The 21,356-nt window shown below is 37.4% G+C and overlaps 1 protein-coding gene across 10 annotated transcripts in view; it reads left to right on the top strand.

The window, feature by feature from the left end:
• Positions 1-15,736, top strand: part of Bbx (BBX high mobility group box domain containing) — a 261,386-nt gene extending 245,650 nt beyond the window's left edge. For 9 of the 10 annotated variants that reach the window (XM_015478557.2, XM_015478556.2, XM_015478554.2 and 6 more), the window contains 3 exons: positions 4,974-5,171; positions 6,955-7,141; positions 11,196-15,736. In XM_015478557.2, coding sequence (XP_015334043.1) covers positions 4,974-5,171; positions 6,955-7,141; positions 11,196-11,283 — 473 coding nt within the window. In that variant the 3' untranslated portion in view covers positions 11,284-15,736. The remainder of the gene's footprint in view (positions 1-4,973; positions 5,172-6,954; positions 7,142-11,195) is intronic. The other variant, XM_015478555.2, reaches the window with a different exon arrangement.
• Positions 15,737-21,356: the final 5,620 nt, after the last annotated feature.

Raw genomic sequence — 21,356 nt, 5'->3', positions numbered from 1 at the left:
GTGCAGTATGGCAGAAAGAACACTTAACATAGGGAATTAGGTAGGTTATCAGATCTGCCACTAATCAGCATTTTTCAGTAGGACAGATTGTTTAGGATTTACTGTCCACATTTGTCCTATGTACATATGTGGTTCTCATGTGTTGAGGGATTGGGTGAATGATAGGATGTAGTAATTCAGAAATCACAAATTTCATTTTCCCCTTAACATTTGATGATTTTGTTACTTTGGTATCTTTTGTGGATAATGTGATGCTAGAAGCACCATATTCTGCAGCCCTAATTTTCTGCCTTTCAGAGATAGAAAAGTAAATCAATTTTGAATCTTACAGGTAGTCCTCAGAGGTTAGTAGAAATAGAATTATTATCGGTGATATTTAATTATAGATATTATTAATGTATATGGAACACAGCTTTGAAGAGGATGCACTGAAAAATGCATGCTGTTTATTTATTGTAGAGTACAAGTTCATTTCAAATGGCCAGGAAAAAAGGGAATCAATTTGAGCATCAGAAAATTACTAGTAATTTAAAGTGACCTTTCTTGGTTATTTATTTTCATACCACTCCCAGCCTTTACTGGTTCAGGTGGTGACTATGTGCTTTTGAATTATCTAAGCCCTTTACTTCATCCTCTCTCTCACCTATGGCCAGATCTCTGCTTATTACAGCTTTGCTTTGGAAGGCGTAAATACTTAGGGACAGAAAATGAAGCCATAATCCAGGATAATTTTAACATGTATAAGCCATTTGGCACAAAAGTTAGGAGTTGTTTGTAGCTAGTGTCTATAATAAAAGCCTTGATTCACCTGAGGCTGTCCAGCTATTCAGCTGTCCCTGACTTCTGTTAAAGTGGATGACTTGAAGTTCACTTGTACTTTTTTTACAACATCCTGTGTAGAATTGCTTTTGCAACACTGTTCTTTCCCAAAATATCTGAAATCTTTAGATCCTTAGTTGTACATCTGAGGGTTAAATGCTAAACTTATAATTTATTGTGTTTTTTCTCCTATGCTTTTAAAACTAAAAAATGGCTAAATCACTTCTCAAAACTTTTATATAACAACTATAAATATATTGCCTATAATCTAGAATTAAAGGTACAATTTTCTCATAAAGAAGACCTACCTTGCTGCCATATTTGTTTCTGTGAGAACACGCTGTTACATGTCCATGATGTTTCTAATTGCAATAATAATATAATTAATACATCTTCATAGTTTACAAAGGACTTTCACATATGTTTTTAAAATTTCATCTTCATAGCAGCCCCATTGAATTAAGGAAGGTTTTATTAATCCTAAACACATGGCAGGGAATTGAAGCATGACCAATACAAGCAAAAGGGAAGAAACTTGGATTCATGCCATTGAAGCCCCTTTGACTACTACAGTTTCAATTGTTCAGACATATCTATGGACTTTTTAGTCCTTGTTTGGTTCAGATGTAAATATAAAAGGTATATTATCCCTCCTCCCCCCCAAAAAAACACCCAGAAACCTCAGACTTGGAATCTCCATCAGATTAGTTTATTTTCAGTATGTAAATGTAATCACAGGCAGGAGAGAGACTTTGGTTTATAGTTAGATTTTCAAACACAATCCTCAGTTTCCATTCTAACTTGATCTCCTTTCTCAGCTTTGAAATAGTTGCTATATAACTTAAGCAAAGTCTCCCAGAACCTTAAATAAGTCTCATTCATTTGATTCTTTTTCCTTTGTTCTATTCAGAATCTGATTGCTGTATTAGTGCATGGGAGACCAACCAAAGGCAATGAGATTTCAGATCTGGCTATGATAATTCAAATTGAATCCTCCAGTTGCAAAGTGAATTCATGATTCCAGTGGCCTCTTGGGGTACAGTCCACATGCAGTACTGCTTTTCCCCGAACATTTTCTCAACATTTGGGGAGTAGAGTTTGGAAAACAAGACAGCCTCTTATTGCCACATTCCTAATGTGGCTCCAGGAGTGAGCTCATGTTATCACTCTCAGATGATGCACTTAAAGTGTGTTATGGTTATTGTTGAGTATAAAATCTAGCCCAGTGGACTTGTTCTTAGTGCTTGGGTAGTCTTGTATGTTCAATTAAAAGCCAAAAGAGAAATGACTAATTTGCTTTTAGACTACAAAGCCCTTTCTTTTCTCACATTCCCATTAGTTCCTGGGGTGTGTTGAGGGGAGAGGGAGAGCAGGACATAGGTTCCTATGAGCCTTTTCATTTCACATCCCACACCACCCAGCCTTTTGTTTGCTCTGCCACTGTCAAATCTTCTGTCCCAGAAGAGTACTTTTTAGACTCAACCTTACTTTCCTTCCCCAGTTTTCTCTTAGGAAAAGGTTCTCTGTGAGGGCTAACCTTGAGGGGCGGTCCTTGGTATAACTCTAGCAAGGTCATATTCTGTACTTTTTTCAATGATCTACAGGGGTCATGATTCCTTCTAGGTCTGTTAGTAAGTTTGGAGGAGACTTCTGGGTAAGCAGCGTTACCTACTTTCGTTGGGGGTGGTACTTATGAGAACTTCCAGTGTAATATTTTTTGCCCTTTTCCCTTGCCCTGCAACCAGATGCACTCTTTTACTGTCTCCCAATATGCCTGTGTGTTATAACTTGAGTGTTGCTGATGTCCTTTGGCTGGCTGGCTGGTCTTGGACCCTCTAGCTCCTTTTCTGCTGAGTGGATGCTGGGATTTTGAAATTTCCCACGGCCATATGTTTGGGATTTTTTTACTGTTAAACATTGAATTAACAGTAGATCCCCATTTGTAGTCCTTTTGCCCCCATGCCCTTGGCTTCTTACAGTGATTTTACCAATTTATCTAGAACAAATTAGAAAAGGAACAACCATTTAAAAGAATTGAAATCATTTGAAGAAGTCACCAGTAGAAAAGAAAACAGTGCTATGCAAGGGAGTGCTATTGTTCCTCAACCTTGGGACTCTGAACTGAATGAGGGCTTGTTTTTTTCCTACCCCAAACTCTAACTGTAGACCCTGTGGCAAAAGGATTATTTTCGGTCTGAATCTCTAGATTAGAGCTAATCTAGTCCACCCTCTGTTTTTACATGAAGAAACTGAGACCTGTGGTCCCAGAGTTAGTGAATTACAAAGTCAACAGTGGAATCCATGTCTCTGTTTGACAGTTATTTCCATTACCCCTGTCGATGTGGAAATCTGATCATCTCTTCCAGCTTGTTTGTCCTTTTTCTGGTAACTATTTCTTTTATCTCCTTGTACCTTCTTTCCATAAACAGTTCTTCCAATGTACTGTACCTTTCATCTTTGGAACCTGGCCACGCCCTTCTTTCTGCAAGTGTTTGACTTCTCTAGGAAGAGGAATTAGAAAAAGGGAATAGATTAATATTCTTTTGGAATGGCCATCTATAATGTAGTGATCACACTACAGAGGTGAATAAGACTTCTTCTGTAATCCGAAGAGATTGGGAACATTGCCAAATAATTGGTGTTTTTCAGTTTTTGTTTGGTTTAGTTTTTTTTTTTTTCTTTTTTTAAATAATTGTTATCTTAAGCCTATCCCCACACAGCCATCTGTTAAGCAATACTGAGATACTGACATAATGCCAAGCCACAAATCATGGTGTAATTTCTGTGTCTGTACTTTATTTTAATGAAATTGAAATTACTTCCCATTTGTTTTAGAATGTGAAGCCTAGAATCAACTTCGTTCCTTTTAGGCATCTTTCAAAGACAAGGTTTCATCATGATTTCCGGGACAAAGGACTTATTAATTCATAGCCTGTTTTCCCATCTCCTAAGCCAATTAGAGAGCTAAATTAAAAATCTTATAGGAGGCCTGTACACCAACAAGTGTGTTTTTCCACACCCTAAGCTAATCTTCCTCCATTTTCCTGTTATTTTAGCTGTTCTTCGTTTTTATGTTTTATGCATTGCTTTATTCTATGTCTACCTTTAGATCCACCTTCTGACATAAATATCTTCGATTATTCATCAGGTTTCCTTTGCTTTAAGTTTGTTTTGTCAGACCTTGATTTTATGATCCATAGTCCCCTCTTTTAAAAAATAATTTCTATGTCTGTTTTAAGAGATTGGATGGTTACAAAGTAGGGGGGTGGGGGCCAGACCTGTTTTCCCTGCCTAAAAATGCTTTGGCTGCAGGAATGGAAAAAAAAAGAAATCTCAATCATAGCACTTGTCTACATGTATATACTCATAAATGAACTGAACTCATATCTGCATATTCTTTTTTACTTTTGAATTAAAGGGATGAGAATGATGAACTCCAAAGGAAACAAGTATATAAAACACAAGTATTCTCATCAAATTTAAGCCAGAGATAAAGGCTTTAATTGCAAGTGTGTTCTTTACTCTTGATATAGTGACTCAGGATACAAGAGTGTACTATTAAATTATTTATTAGTTTTACCGTGAGTGTACCTACAACTAGTCTCTCTGTCAGCATGTGAGACTTAATTAAATTACCTCACTCACCTTGTCCTAGAACTCGGTGAATGGGAGGGTTTTATGTGTACTCACTTCACAAGTATTTGTCCTGTCCTTAATGAGAGTCAATGTGCATAAAAGGAGGTCAGTTCTCACAGATTCTTTTCTCAGTCCAGCCTGGTGCTTAGAAGCAAATGTCCCAACCATCAATGTAAAATTATGAGGCATGGGACCCTGATCATAGCTAGGACTTGGGGTCTATTGAGGTACAGATTTATATACGTTATCCTCCCTACCAACCTGCAAGATTCAAAGACTTAGAAAATGTTAAAAGAGAAGGTATCTTCATACTCTGCCCATTATTTATCAGAAGAAGTACACATAAGTAGTAAACATTATAGAAATGTTTGTTTTAAAATTTTTCCATCAATAGTCTGAAAACTCTGACTATAAATTCCCTATTCAGATAGGTCTGAAATTTAGAAATGTTTCCTTCCAAGAATAATGTTAATATCTTGTGTTTTGTGTGTAACTATGTATGGTTTGTCTTGTTTCAGCCATATTTTCAGAAGACAAAAACACCACAGAGCCTGCTTATAAGGTTAAAAATGTCTCATCCATTCCCAACACTCCAGAGCCAACAACAATGCAAGAACCTTTGGTGGGCAGCCAAAAGAGAAAAGCAAGGAAAACCAAGATCACACACCTTGTCAGGACAGCAGACGGCCGGGTATCACCAGCAGGAGGTACTTTGGGTAAGAAGAGGGAGCTCTAGGCAGAGATGTCCAGAGTCTCATTGGCCAGCAAATGACTATAAGCCAATGGTGGCTTCTCATTGAAAAATGGACTGTTCTCTAGTTTTATATAGACTTTCAAACATGTCTTATTCCACACTTTAAAAATCATACCTATTTTCCAAGAGCATATTTGAATTCCTAGAAAAGAAAGGTAAATTTAGGACTGTTAGCTCCTTCCTCTTTTTTTTTTTTTTTTTTTTTAAGCATGCACAAAAACAGTCTTGATGAAGTAAACTCCAGAATAGCCTAGACTTTTAAAGGTACTAGATGAATCTGTGTTATTCCATGGTCTGGTATTCATGTCACTGCAAACTAGATTATCAGGCATTCAAACCAGTGGATTAGGTACCTTGGAATACATCCTTATTTTCTGTAGAGCTGCAAGGAAGCCTGAGAATGCACGAATTTCTTGTCTTATCTACCTAAATAGTAAAAATGCCCCATTTTCAGTCAGGACTTGAGTCTGTCTTTATTGGTCCTGGTGGCCTCCATGGCAATAGAATTACCTGAGGGACCCAGTGCAAAGGGATAGAACAGTGAATAATAGCGTCTCCCCAAAAGTTCTTGGGGATGCTGTATCATCTGGACATTAGTGATTTTTGGTTTTTGACATCTCCAGAATTTCATTTTACTTGATTTGGATCAATCTAGGTGTTCATAGAAACAAACTGTTTGCTGAGTTAGAATTGGAAGACAAAGTTAATTTTGGGGTACCTTTTTTTTTTTTTTTAATTTTGCACAAATTGACTGTTAGAACCATAAAGCATGTTAGAGACGCTGAATTGAATTCAACTCTTTGAAGAGGTGGAATTTTGTGCTGAAAACATTCAACTGAGTAGAAGTGGGATGAGGATATAAATTTTGATGTCTTGATGTTTAGTCCAGCTGATCCCTCTCTTCTCCCCTTTTCAATCTATGTTCTGTTCTGAGACTTTCATTTTATAGGTTGTTAATTTTCACTTGTAGGAAGAAATAAGGATTCTAGAAAACACTCCCTTTTATGTAGCAAAACACCATACCAGCTTTATACCCTAATATATGACATTCACATCTTTTATTACTTATTTTCTATATTTAAAATCTTTTAAAACTCATGATGAAAATTCCCCTTCCTCTGTAATGTCTACATAATAAAGAAAATATTCTCATTTCTAGCAGGTGTATTAGCATAGTATTTCATCTACCTCTTCATAAATACCAGAGGACCTCTTATGTTCCCTCCAGTAGGTCTTCAGAACAAAACAACAACATGGGATCTCATTAGGATTGATTAATCTGATAGTTAGCCTATCTGGTTAGCCTATCCTAAGTGTTAATATCACAGCACATCAAATGTCCAAGTTGCCATGGTAGGTCACCCTACGGCTTCATGAAAATTCATGAGAAATGTTTAGTCAGCTTGGGTTTTAAGGGTCCAGTGGCTGAAGTCCCTTGGGTTTTATTTTGGCCAAGGTTCATTTTCCTCCTTCCTCTAAGACTGACTCATTCTTTGACTTAGAATAAAACAGCTTGTCTTCAGCTCAGCTTCACTGTCCATAATTTCAGGGTGCAACTGAGTTTTATAATAAAAGTGCTTTGTCACTGTGGAAGAAGAGATTCTGTGAAACTCATAATATGCAATGAATAGCCAAAGTGAATAGTAAAGAAACCTATCTCTTTTCATTCTCTGGCACATTTCCTTAGTGTTCCTTCTCTGGAGAGCAGAATGATCCTCTTATGATGGATTTCGCTTTTGTTACAGATGACAAACCAAAGGAGCAACTGCAGAGGAGTCTCCCTAAAGCAACTGAGACAGACTGCAGTGATGAGTGCTCACACAACACTGAGGCTGAGGAGACACGGAGCAGCACTCCAGAGATGCCTGCTGTGTCTGCCTTCTTCAGCCTCGCTGCACTGGCCGAAGTGGCAGCCATGGAGAATGTGCACAGGTCAGTGGTGTGACTTAGATGGAGGAAAAAATATGGAAACCAGATCAACCTTTCTCAAGTGATTTGTGGCAATTTTTATTATGTAGTGGAGTTCAGAGTAGTTCAGGAGCATTATTGTTTATGTGAGGTGTTACAAAAGTTTATGTGCTAGTTTACAGTGTGGGGAAAATGTAAGAAAATATAGCCAGCTAAGTATTTCATTTTGAATATATTGTCCTGTGGCTAATCTGGATTTCCATAAAAACCTGAGAGCAGGGAAGCAGTATCATCTAACCTTTAAGTGTGAGATCACAGACAGGGCTTTAGTCCTCAGTCTCTGAAAACAGAGATCTTGAGCAAGATCATTAACCTGTCTTCACTCAATGTTTTCTTTTATAAAATGAGGGTGGGAAGCACTCATTTCATTGAGATACTGTGTGGAATGACAACAGTGCTCATGTGGGGACACCCCTATGGAAGAAGGTGCTCGCAGCAGTGGTGGCCAGCCATCACAACAGTACGGTTTAGGGGAATGAGTGTGTTGGCAACTGACTCATGGCAGGCAGGAGACCTGGAATTTTCTTCAACTCTCTGTGATCTACTACAAAGTAATTTATTCTCTGCATTTCAGTTTTTTCATTTTACATTGAGCATAATGATATATCCCCCAAAGAATTGCAAAAGTTCTAAGGATCAGAGGAAATCATAGTTGTGAAAACCCTTTGAACTCAGTGAAGGCCCACAGGAAGTGTACTAACTTCTAAGTGTATAATTGAGTATTCTGCTACTTAATAGGTCCTTTGGGAAGGCAAAAAAAAAAAAAAAAAAAAAGGCTTTTGTAAATTCTGGTATTTCATACTGAATTTTATCTGTGGGTAATCAGAAGTTATTTTCGTGGACTTTTGTAAAAAGTGCTTGAAACCCAGCACACCCTGGATAGCTGCCTGTAGGACCTCAGGCTCCTTTCGCATTTTCAGGTAAACCCATAGGCCCCTCTGTGAACTTGGTTTGCTTCTTGCCTTTTACCTGTCATGTTCTAGGTCTAGTGCTTGTTCACAAGTAGCTCTAGATATTCCAAGACGTCAGATATCCTTTCATGTGTACACTGCAAATTCCCATTAGCAAGAGACTGCTGACAGACATTGTGCTTGGGTCTCTGAGAGAGGCACTTCTCCACTTGTGGAATTTTACAGTTGAGTATAGAAGACGACGCATGACATGCAAAGAGAATTTTAAATGCCTGCCTGAATGTTGCTAAGTGTCCCTGTGAATTATGGAAGTAGGTAGGTAGAATAAGAATTCAAAGGAGTGTCATAATTTAGGGCTCAGAAAATGTCATCACCCAGTCACCCTCATTGCTCCCTAAGTTCTCTCCAAACATGACTGTGATCACACCATCACTCTGCTAACCAGCCTTCCATGATTCCCAGTTTTTAAAAGTAGAAAGCAGAAACAAGCCTTTCCATTCTCATCTCTCTAGTGCCTCTACACCCTGCCCTGCATTAACACACACTCTTGCTCCTTTCCAGATTAGCCAAGTTCTTGCCTTTGTACATCCTCCTCTCAGGTGAACGGCTGCTGCTCCTTCCACCTCCCACGCCTGGTCCTCTTCTCTCAGCCTGCCTGCTGCTCCTGCTGCATCTTCCATGCTGCCGCTCACTCTGTGTACTTCCTGCCTGAGAACAGCTGCCACATTGGGTTGCAATTATTTGTTGATGCTTCTGTCTCGTTTCAGTATATTTTGAAAGGAAAGCACCGGTTTTATTCTTCATGCTCCAGCTTGCTTAGACAGCTTCTCTTACACCAATGGGTGAATGAACAAATGAAGTAGTTCTTGAAGTCTAACTGACAAAGTTAGGTAGCAGGCATAGATATAGTGATGAAAATAGAGGTAAAGTTTATTTTTGTTGTTGTTAACTTCCCATTAAAAAGGATAAAAATGATTACTAGAAATTTACCATCAACCTAACAAATGGTTAGAGTTCTTAATATCTAGAAAGATCATCCTAGGAAATCCCAGTTGTAACTTTGGCCCTTTTTTTGCTAAAACAGACCAACCAGCCAATCTTCTATGTCTAGGCTTAATGTAATTGTAGCTGAGTTGCACACCATTTAATTATTACTTAATTATTTAATTATTACTTAACCTGGATTCCTAATTCACAGGGTGGGTAGCCCACAGAACTAGGTGTAGAAATACATTACCTGTATGCTTGCCAGGAAAAATCTAATGTTAAGTTTTGAAACCCACTTTAGACCAATTTTATAAAATACAGGAAATAGGGGGTTGGGCAAACCTTTGTTGAGAGATTATTTATTTATTAGGTGTTTTCAAGGAAGAAAGCTCATTAAATATCATTCTTAAACCAGCCCTCCCAGGACTATCTTATTAGTCCGATTTTAATGTTAGTGCAGATGGTTAATGAACTTGTCAAGAGCACAGAGCTGATTCACAGCTGAGTCATGATTTGCAGTGAGGTCTTGAACTCCAGATCCTGTGCTCCATTTCCTCTAGCATGTGGCGTGAGCAGACTTCAGTCATGTCCTAGATGCCATCCGTTAGCTGCAGCGCTGCTCCAATCCTGACTCCTTTCCTTTTTCCATTGATTGAGCTGAGCTTCACCCCAACCTCTCTCCTTCTTGCCCTTTTTTCTTTACATTGTACTTTTCATCTTTCACTTTTTTCCTTTTCCGATACTTACTAAAATACTTCTGAAATGTTTGTTATTACATGATCTTAAAGGTAAACAATAGCATTTTAGTTTCATCTTTCTTGCAGAAAAAGCTGAACATATTGAACAGTTGGTGCTTACAGCAGCCATACTTGAATGAACAGATTAATCCAGAGGTTTGATTCTAACACATGTTTTGTTTTTCTGAAATCCTAAATATCTTGTACTATTCAGAAATCGTTGGATTCAGAAAGCCCCAAATGTTGTGATTTATCTAATTGTTTTCCTTTTTTGTACATCAAGTGAAACCTGGATACAGTTATGGAGCAAATATTACCTGATTCTTAAAATAGCCCCTTTTGTTCTACATACTCTGAAGGAGAGTACTATACTGAAAGGTCAAACCAGTGAAAACATTGCTGCTTCCCCACCTATCTTCCATGCAGGGTCACGTACCACAGACTGGTATAGGAGACAGAGCCAGGAGTTTGCATTGTCTGGGCTTGATAGGCCTGTGGGCAAATGTCAGGAGGCCCTAATCCTATCGTAAAATGAGAGGCTCTGTAGAAATTGCCAGGAATTTTGAATAGTTTTCTCATAACCATGAAATAATTTGTATTTTTTAACTACTAATTATACGAACAATGAATGAAAATCAGCTATTTTCTACACAGTTCCAATCAAAATGATGAAAATTTCTATGAATTTTCTAGTCTTGTATGGAGTTCTCCCTACATATATCAATTTGGGTCCAGGTAGGCTGGATTTTCTTACAGCCAAAATCCGGAATCAGTACTTGCTTCCTTCCCTTGTACTTCTCTCTCTCCATGTACTTGAGAGGCTTCTTTTATATAAGAGGTTTCTCCTTTTTCTTCATTCATTATTTATTTTGTTCCATTTTTTTTTTAAAGTCATAGTCCATCTCTCTTCCTTTTCTAAAGTCATTGCTTTTATTGGCCTTCAGTTTTAAATTGAGTGTATTACAATGGATCTTAAGAAATGAGCCTGGAGGTTGCCGATTACTACAGGAATGTGTCACTTTTACTATCTATGGATCAAGAGAAAGAGTGTTATCCCAGAACATCAGTCCTTGAATGAAAAATTACCGCCTCTTAGTGAGTTGCCTCAAATTTGTGGGAGTTTCAGTGTCATCTCTACAAAATGGAAGTAGTTAGTTATTTGGGGCCAAAGGGAAATTGAGATAAGAAATTTTAGGACTGTAAGGAGAAAAGAAACAGGGAAAGAAAGGAAGAGAAAATTCTAAGGACAAAATTGGTTTTAATTAAATGACATAAGTAAGAATAGCAGCTATTGAGATACTGGAAAGTTTTTATTATTCATCATCCTCTCCTTTCACAGATAATATACCCTGAATAAGTAATTTTTTCCTTCTTGTTTTACAGAGGTCAGAGGTCGACTCCGCTCACCCATGATGGACAGCCAAAAGAAATGCCACAGGCTCCTGTACTTATTTCTTGCGCTGACCAGTGAAGCGCCCTTTAATTGTAAAACATTGTGCTTTACCTACTACCCTAGCCTTGTCTTTACCAAGGGATGCTAGTGAGTCCATGTGGTGGAAAATATAGACTGCAAACAAGTGCTTGTTGCCCTACACGGCCCAGACTCACTTGAAGCAGAAGTTAGCATCCTGGGCCAGTTTGTTCTTTTGGAACCCAGAATCTTTAAGGGTGATGTTATCTGATACTGAACAGAAACAGAATGATCCTGGAGCTTTGCTTTCCATTGAAGGCTTTTGACAGTAATAGGTGGTGACTTGGTAAAAGACTGCCTTTACTGTAGCTCATCCAGCATCTCTTTTACCAACCAGAGAGTGTGAAACTAGTTTCATATATTACCTAGTTATTCTTTCAAAACAAAACAAAAAACAAACAAAAAAAAAACTGACGCACTGCACTAGTTATTATTAGATATTCTTAGTCTTTTTTGTACATGGAGATTTAAGTTCTAAGATGGTTTATATAATAGGTTATACCTACATTTATATTGTAGAATAAATATTAAAAAGCCTGTTCCAGAGACTCCCAAGCAGCATGGGCAGGCAGATGTACCATTGTTAGCGGTGTATGCTCGGCCTCGTGGTCCATATATTCTGCACTTTTATATTTGCCACCAGAGTGATAGTTTGCTGGCAAAAAGAGAGTGAGAGAGAGAGTGAGAGAGAGAGAGAGAGAGAGAAAATTACAATTCTTACAATCTGAATTTTTTTCTTAACCTTGAGTGACCAAGAAGAATTTGCTTGGGGCAAATTGTGGCAAATATTTTCCCAGACAGGGGAAGAGTCCTGCAGATTACAGATTACTGATGTTTTCATGCCTTGAGGATTCTTTTATTTTTACACACGGGTCTAAGTGACCAATGAATCGTTCATACAAACAAACAAACAAAAAAAGACAAAAATATTATTCAGAAGTGACCTTAGTATTACTTCACTATTCTAAACACATTGAAGACATTCACTTCATGTGGACTTGGAGCTACAGACCTTTCACATCCATCACAGACAGACTGGACATGTTGTAATTGCTATGCACAACCTAATTGGCACTGCAGGTTTTTAGAGTCATTTCAAGCTTGCTGTTCAAGAGGTATTGAGTACATGATAGGGGAGGTATACCTGAGGTGGGCCTCTCAGTCATAGATCCACCTGCAAGTTCTGTTTCCTTTTTGTGTTTTGTTGCTTTTAAACATAAAACCAACCATTACATATGCCAGTGCCAAGTGGATTAACTGGCTTAGAACATTGAACATATTGACTTAACCACCTGACGTTCACAGTGTCTTGTTTCCTAGCAACAGATGCAAAGTGATAAATCAAAATTAGTCTGAGGCTACAGATTTTACAGGGTATTTGTTCCATAGCACAAAGTATTTCCCCACTTTTGCATCACAGCACAAACTACCAAATTTTGATTATTGGATTCCAGCAATAATTTTTAAAGGTTTTCAAACTGGTGGAGTTTTGATAGTTCTAGTTCGAGTTTGAAGCTTTTGAGTTAGATCTCTAAATGGTGACAGTTTACATGGTTTTATCTAGCTTTCTTATTTATACTTGACTGAATTGTAATGATGACTTTTTTTTCTAATTGTAATTTGACCTAATAGCCATATAAAAATTACTCTATTAATATTGACTAGGTTTAGCTTCTCATGGTTGTAGATATTACTTCAGTTTCGGTGCTGGAAAATATGTACAACATAAACTAACAGGATTGGAAAAACTGAAGAGGGTTTGTACTCTCTCTCTTTTTTTTTTTTTCAAAGCAGGAAAGAGGGCAGCAGAGCATTGCAATGATGTTCTCAAAATTGCATCTTCATTGTGGAGATGGAGGAGGCAGGAATTAGTAGAAGATTTATCCGTGGTTGTAGCTTACCCCCATTCACCTAGAAACATCAAGGGAATAATCCCAGATTTTAGCATACTGTTTTTACTATGATACAGTTTTATTAATATTTTCTAAATTTCAAAACAAAAAGTGAATGTTTGAAAATTGCTGGGTCCTGATGGTGGCTGTTGGAGTTTTGGACCACTTGCTAGCAGTGATTTAAAAATTATGATTAGCTGAAATCCAAAAAATAAAATGACAAAACCAACAACAAAAGTTGTGTGGTGCAGAACATGCATCTTGACAATGGTACTAACTTGTCACTCTGTAGAACACATTAGAATAGATCTAGTCTTGCCAGAGCACCCTCCTTCAGTCCTCCGATTACATTTCACTAGAGTTCCTTAAGAGATTGCTGTATATTCATGGGACCTTTTTTTAAAAAGAAGCAAAACAGAAGATTACTTTTTTCTATGTGATTAATATCTTACTTGATCTGCTTTTCCTAAAACCTCAGTGGCTTTTCCCTTAGGCAGGGGTGGGGGAGGGGAGACAACTTCCTGGATATGACTGTTTTCAGATACTTTAAAACAAACCTTTTTGTAGAAATGCTTAATTTTTAAGCGGTTAGGCACTGAGAGTAGCAGAAATCCTGCAAAGCTTTATAGTTCTTTAGGCACTTGCCTTGTTTTTCTGAGAGGTTTTGATTCCAGTGGTAGTGCTTCTCATGCCCTTAATCTGTTGGAGAGGGGTGTTGGTATTTTCAGGTAACATTTGTCAGCACAAGTATTTCAGACCAGTATGTAGTGCCCCCCGCATTATCATTTTCACATTCTTCTTTATTTTGGAAAATCATATTGCTATGGTATGTACTTTAATCTGCCAGCAAACACCATCTACACTAACATCTGTCCCACAGCATCCTCAAGAAAAAAGTTGTTGCACCTTATGTATATCTCAAGCAAACCAAAATATGATGCTCTTCTGCTTTGTTTTATTCTAAATCGTTGTATCATATCTTTCTGAAACCATTCTGAATTTAGTTGAAATTATCAATATTTATGCTTTTAACCTTAATTTCTGGATTCAAACCTGTATATAAATCTTTTGGGAAAAAAAAAAATTGTCCTAGCCCTTCTCTGCAATGCTGGAAGTGGAATATTTCGTCTCAGATGGAGACGTAGTACTGTTCCAGTTTTCTCTAGCTTTTTATTTATTTAGTTATTCTGGTATTTCCTATGTAATTTTGAAGTGTGTAGAGTATATTATAGTAACTGAAACTGCAGCCCTAAGAAGCTGAGTGAAAGAAAAAAAATACTGTAAGGCATCCTTGAAGTTTTTATTTGTTTGGGTACTGTATTCGAGATCAGGAAAAGGAAAATGTCCCACAGCCACATTGGAAGTACAGGTTCTTGTCCCCAAATTAGGTCAATTCCCAGATTTTAGATCAAAACTCTTCAGTAAATCCTTTTTTGAAGATAAAATTATACTATTGTAATTATGACAGCCCATTTCCCACAAATGCCAGAAATAATTTAATTCTATCAAGATGATGCCCCAATGCCATGCCGAAGTAATTCCCATCCTATCATTGTTATTCTGGTTCCTGACATTATAATTAGTGGAGAGAAAAATAGTTGGAACACTATGGGGAAAAAAGGCGCATCTGAACTGGTCTGGTTGTTTAGAATTCGACATCTTCTCCCTGTCCTTATTAAGTCAGATGCTACTCTAAGTCATAAAAATGTGTTTGCACTCTGCTGTCTTTGGCTCAATGTATGGAAGTGTTTGTACCTATGTCAAATCTTTAACAAATTATGAATTGCTATGGAACAGGAATTAGCTGAAAACTGAGTGACGTTTTGTTTATAGGGTGGGTGGGGTAAGGAGTACCTACTAGCTCTGTTCCAAGCTTGGCATTTGGCGTTAATGTGAAGCAGTGGGACCATGCTGCCTGCTAAACTACTGTATGAAGCTAAGTGTTCTGAAGACCAGCAGCTAGAAGCTGGAGGACAGCATCCATTTGACAAAAGAGAAGCACCAACCGCAGCATCGGGGACAAGGAAGGAAATCTGGAGGCCTAAAGCCATCATTTGTGAAGGGAATATTGGGGTGTATATGATGCTGTTGAGGAGATTCACCTCTGATTGCACTACTCCACAGAGCCCTCATGTAAGGCCAATCCTAATGGGCTACCTCGGCTTTAAAAGTTAATTTCAGTAAGTCCTGTTTCAAAAGTTTGTCTTTTTTTTTTGCTTCTACCTTCAGTGCCACTATTTTCCACTGCAGTGTTTTGACTTCACAAACCGCCTTCTCCAGAGAGAACAATGTATTGCTGAAAATGGGCAGTAGAAGCAAATGCTATTACATTTGACCTATAAAGTATTCAGAGTGACTGCTAGGTGAAAGTGAAAATTTAGCTTTTCCCCACGTAGCTCTTTGTTTTGCACCTTATGCAAAATATACTAATTGCTAATTAGATGTTGCTTTGTTTATGCAGGCATTCCCAAAGAATTAGATTTGGAGTTCATTTTTTTTGAGTTTTAGGATTTTTTAAAAATTGTCATATTTATATTGACTAACAGCATAACATATACTAACAAAAGAAGCAGTTATTCAGTTCATCTTACCAGATGTGTCTGGTGAAGTATTCAGGGTTTGATGGGCTGTTTTGCTTTAAAAAATTGATAGTGATAGCTAAGTTTATTATACCACATATTAGATGACTTTTGTCCTTTTTGCTAAGGACATTATCTTACATTTCTGAACAAAGAAGCAGCAGAAGAGTGAATAACAAAACAGACATATTTGATTTCTGTAGACATCTCCCATCTTCCTGTGCTACCATTTTCTTCAAATATGTATACATTTTCCTTTTGTAAAAAAAAAAAAAAAGTTTCTTCTGGCCAAATTTCATCTGTGTTGGTATGATTTATACCAACATACATTGAGAGACAGAACCTTTTAGTTAAAAGTTCTTTGGCCACTGGGTTTTGGATGTCTTTTTGGTTTTGGTTTTGATTGTTTGTTTTTGGTTTTTTGGCAGTCAGTGGTCAAAAATGATGATGCCCTCAAACTGATTTTTATGCACAGAACTTATCTCGAACATTATTACTCCTTCCAAAGATTTCCTGACAACTTGGGCCAGAACTGGTTACTGAGTAGCAAGGATCTAATTGAATGCCTCCAAACCCTTCTGCCCGCAATGCAAATCTTACCTCACAAGCTCTTACCTAAAACAGAGACAAGCATGCTTCATGAATTATCACTGACTCTTTGACCCACTAGAGGAATGAGCTCATGTCCCCTGACACCTCACATTAGTGCCTCGGCTCTAAAAGCGGCAGAACTGAGGGTAGGGAAGGTTTGCCATCTACAGCTCAGTAACTTGCTCAGCAGCATTTTTCTTCCCCCCCCCCACCCCCACCCCTGCATTTCTTTAGTACTAACCACATCTCTTCCTCTCAGGAATTTGTCAAAAAGAATAAAAACTGCCTGAGATTCCACATACCAGATTATGAACTTTTCTCATAGGTTTGAATTGCTTACTTACATGTCATAAATTAACCATACTTTCATTTGACCACCAGGTCTTAAGTCTGTTGACAGTTTCAGCATGACTGAATCGCTCATTTTTTTGCTTTCAGAAATTGGCTTGGTTCTCTTTAGAGTTGGTGTAAACATGCCATGTAATAAATGATTTCCACTTAATGGTACAACAGAATTATTGCTTTCTTAGATGTATGTGTAGTAAAAGTCAATATACACATTTATATAATTTCTTTCTTCAAAATCTTATACCTAATTTGATATTTCTAAAAATTGCACATGTAAGTCATGTGTATAACATGCTAAAGTACTTTAACTGTGATCTTAAAACTGAATAAAAATATTTAATAAAAATTTGAAATATTTTAAAAGATATTCAAATACATTTCTTTTTATGTTTACACTACCGACCATAGAGTGTATTCCTTCCATGTACCATACCCACTAAAAACATTAGGAACAATAATAAAAGTGAGAGATTATTTTATCTCTTTAGGATATCTCATAATCGTCTCCCCCTACCTACACTATTTGCTTGAGAATTCACCATTGTGTGAGCATCATTGGTTGTCTTTCCCCTAATGTGTATAGTGGAGTCCAGCAGAAGAAGAAAAGGCTTCAATCTTCTACTTGGGACAAGAGCCTTTGGGGCACCTCTCTAGGAAGAGACATATGAAGTATAATTAAACTAAGGATATGATGTCATTAAGACCATAACCTATTTATGTAAACTCAGACCTCAAATTTGCTGAATACAGTATTCTCGGGTCTTTTTGTGATGATGATATTTTTTTAATCCTTTGGAAACTATACATGCACACAAACATACAGTGTGTTATCAAATGGGCTTTGCATTTGGACAGGCTGCGTTTCAAGTTCTGGATCCACTCGTGTGCCATTGGTGTTTAGCTTCCCACGACTACACTCAATCTAAATGATGGTAACTTCATTTTACTTTTATTGATCTGAAGAGAGAATATAGGGAAAATGTTGGCCTGGGGCTCGTAATTAAATGCTGATTATAATTGTATTTTTATTCCAACTATAAGATTAGCATGTTTCTTATGCATATTCAAAATAGATACTGAGTACAACCACCTTTTCAAAATAATTTTGAATGGGCCTGGTGCTTTAGGAGTAAGATTTTTCAGGAGACTTATGATGTGGAAACTCAACAGTTGAAATTCACATCAGCTCATGCTTTTACATAATAAGCACCCTTTTCATTACTATAAAATTTGTGTGGGGGGTCCATATTAAGGGTAATTTCTGTTATGAAATGACTATACATGATTATATATGGTTCTACATGTATTATAAGATTATACCCTTCCCTTTGAACAGAACATGAAATCTCTTGGAAGGGAAAAAGGAAAAATAGAGTTCGTACCAATAGTAAGTGAGCTAAAATAGAACTATTCCATAGATACTGAAAATTTATACTAGAAAAGACAAGCTTATTAATCAATTTTAACCTTTTTATCTTTTTAGAATTAGAGAAATTTTCAAATATATGTAAAAATAAAGAGTTTTAGTATATCAAATCCAAGTTTCCATCACCCAGTTTGAAATACCAGCATTTTCCCAATTCCTGTTTTATCCGAATTATACCCATTTTCTCCGTGCTCTACTGAAACCCCAGGAGATATGCATATTCTAGAAAGATTTCATCTATGATTATTTCAGTAGAGCCTGCAAAAGTGATTCTAAGTATGCACAAGTTTTTATTTTTCATATATTGCCTCTTCACAAATCCAAAAATTATTGTTCATGAACCCAAGAAGAGAAGTGCTGAAGTGAAGGTCACTTGGAAATAAGAGTACACTGCTCAGTTTGAGTGTCTCTGAATTCACCTTCATGATCTACAGTTTCCTAAAGAACAACTTTCTTGATCAAAGGGAGCTATTTCTTAAGATGTATCATTGCAGGGATATGAAGTGTGTCTCATTTTCTATATTTTTTCTATAGACAATAACTTAAGGCCCACATCAAAACTTAAATTGTATGTTAACAGTATGTCTCTATACAAACCCCCTCCCCAATCCTCTTCCTACTATATTTTCTGTGTCCCCTACACTTGCAAGAGAAAATCTATAGAAGGGGTAGAGACAAAATTTTAGATGTTCTGGAAGACAGAAGAATTCATTGGACATCCTATGTCAACAGGCCAGAAGTGAAAGCATAAAATGGAAGTAAAATGACAGTTGAACACAATCCCTACTTGGAGATTGTTTACCCTTAAAGAATTGTACAAAAGGTGTTTTGTTGCAGCATTCCAGATAGGAGAGTCAGAAAAATGTGAGGATTGAAAGTGTCTTGGAGGATGGGGGAGGATGAAGGCAGAAAAGCTAAGTTTATATAAATAGGTCTAGACATTTTATGTTTAAGTCAAGATGGCTTTAAAGCCAGCATGAAATATGCCCAAGAAATATGCTCAAGTATAATTTTTTCCTGATGTTTTCTATTGATATTAGTGGTGCTTATGAATGACCAATTAAATAAGTATAATCACCATCTTTCAGAAATAAGCATATGAAAGAACTGAAAAATACAATAGAAATCTAGTGGTAGATACAAAAATAGGTAGTGATTTTCCATATACTTTAAAAAGAAAATATTGATAGAATTTTTCCCTCTAATTCAAGATATTATACAATCCTTAAAATAGATTCTGGAAAAATTTGGTCATTGTTTTATAAAATAAAATCTCCCATACTTTATCTTGGATTGAGTATTTAGCAGGGTGTCAAAAATATATTCAGAGCAATGTTCTGCACACGAATCCTTGAATATCTAAAGCCTTTTATAAATAAAATATGAAGTATTTCACACATTGATGCTAGCCTCACCTGCACTAAGACCTGTATTGTATGTCAATCAAAAATGAAAACTGTATTGTTAGAATAAAGTTGCTTAAAAACAGTGCTTTGTTCCACTACTCTGTTTCGAAGCACCTGGAGAATCATGTGAGCCCATGTGGTCTGGCTGCAGAAGAGTTCTCTGTTGCCCACAGCTGAGAGACAGATCGCTGTGTCATGCTCCCAGAATGAGAATGAGTCAAGTTCCCTTCAGCAAAGCTGCACTGGATGCCTACTCTGTGTAAATACCACAAGACTCACTCCTGGGGGTGTTTAGAAGGGGTTAGAGGCTACTGAAATGCAATGCAGATGAGGTTGGGGGTGGGAATCAAAGGCCCTCCGGAAGAAGTGACATATGAGCTCATGAGAAATTCGATAATTTGCATTTTGAAGACTTTAAAAAGTGGGTATGCGTTGCTGTTCTACTTTTATTTTTAAAGCTCTCACAGAAGAGATCTTGGCACAAGGAAAGGAGGAGCTGCTAAGATAAGGCCACAGAGATCCAAATCTGATAAATACATGATAAGATTCTTGGGGGGAGATCCATGATACAGGTGGTTTCCTTTATGTGCACCCCAGGACATAAATCATCTCAGTTCTGTTGGTTCCAGACTGAAGTCACTGGGGTTAACTAGTTCCCAAGCTGCAGCCTGGTGTGGCCTAGGAATATTTGAAACATAAGGTCAAAAAGTACAGCTTAAACATTAGGCCTTGGAATCAAAGAGGTAATTCTGTGGGCAGATGGTTTGATTCCCTGACTTCTGTTTCCCCCTCCCTTTGCACTGCCCTTTTTCCTTCATGTATTCCCAACTCTCGCATGTTGCTAAAATTTATTTCAATCATTAAACTTCTTTTTAGCAACAGCACCCCCATCCCCCAATAAGACTATTTTAGATTTGCTTTTCTTTTTCACCTTTTTCTCCAGAGAAGACTGGAAAGGTTTTATGGTTGGGTGAGTTCCTTTGTCCTTCTAGGCATTCCTGAAGCTAAAAGGAACTGCTGTGAAGTCTCCCTGTTGACATGAGCTGCCCCGTTTCATTTGGGGTCTAAATTGGGCCTGTGGGCTTTGCAAGCCTTCCTTGTTAATGCTCACCCTTAGAAAAGGACTTCACTCCAAAGAAAAAAAAATACCTATTCGTACAGGACTCTGTGGAATTACCCTTGAGGAGAGCTAAGACTTAATATCTACTTTTTAATCTTTCACCTCACTATGGTTTAATCAAAATCTCTTCAGGGATTGACAACTAAAGTTTTTCTTTGTGTATGTGTGTGTGTGTTTAATTCAAGAAACATCTGCTTTAAGAAGAAAGATCATCTCTCTTTGGTATGCAAACTGCACTGTAATTTATGCATGAATTCATAAAAGTTTTAGAAATTTAAAGGATATGATTTGAAGTTCATCAGGCACCTGTCCGTGGCCCCCCAAAGACTCAGTCAATAGAATCTGTGTTGCCCTAAGGTCTCATTTCAGTTTCTTTCCCCTCTTCCCAAAGATCTGACTTTAAATGAGTGGGTGACAATTGGCGAAACAATTTCCTGAGGGTCTCACACATGCAGAGAGCTGAGATTGAAGCAACAGGTAAAATGACTGTTTAAACACTGCACAAGCCCACCTGATCTGGTCATTGGGATTCTAATGAGAATGCATAGCAGTTCACTCTGACGTATGCTACATTCCTCCATAGGACACTTTGAAATTGGACTGGGATCAAGATTTTTTTTTCTTCTGTATATGGGCATCTATCCATGTGAATTCCTTTTTTTGGGTTCCTCTTTCACTCCTACCCACACATCCAATATTCCATATGCCTTC

This window comes from Marmota marmota, unplaced genomic scaffold (assembly GCF_001458135.2).
Source record: "Marmota marmota marmota unplaced genomic scaffold, marMar, whole genome shotgun sequence".
In the NCBI taxonomy this organism is placed as follows: domain Eukaryota; kingdom Metazoa; phylum Chordata; class Mammalia; order Rodentia; family Sciuridae; genus Marmota; species Marmota marmota.
The sequence above is the reverse complement of the archived record's forward strand: the minus strand, read 5'-3'. Positions and strand labels throughout refer to the sequence as shown.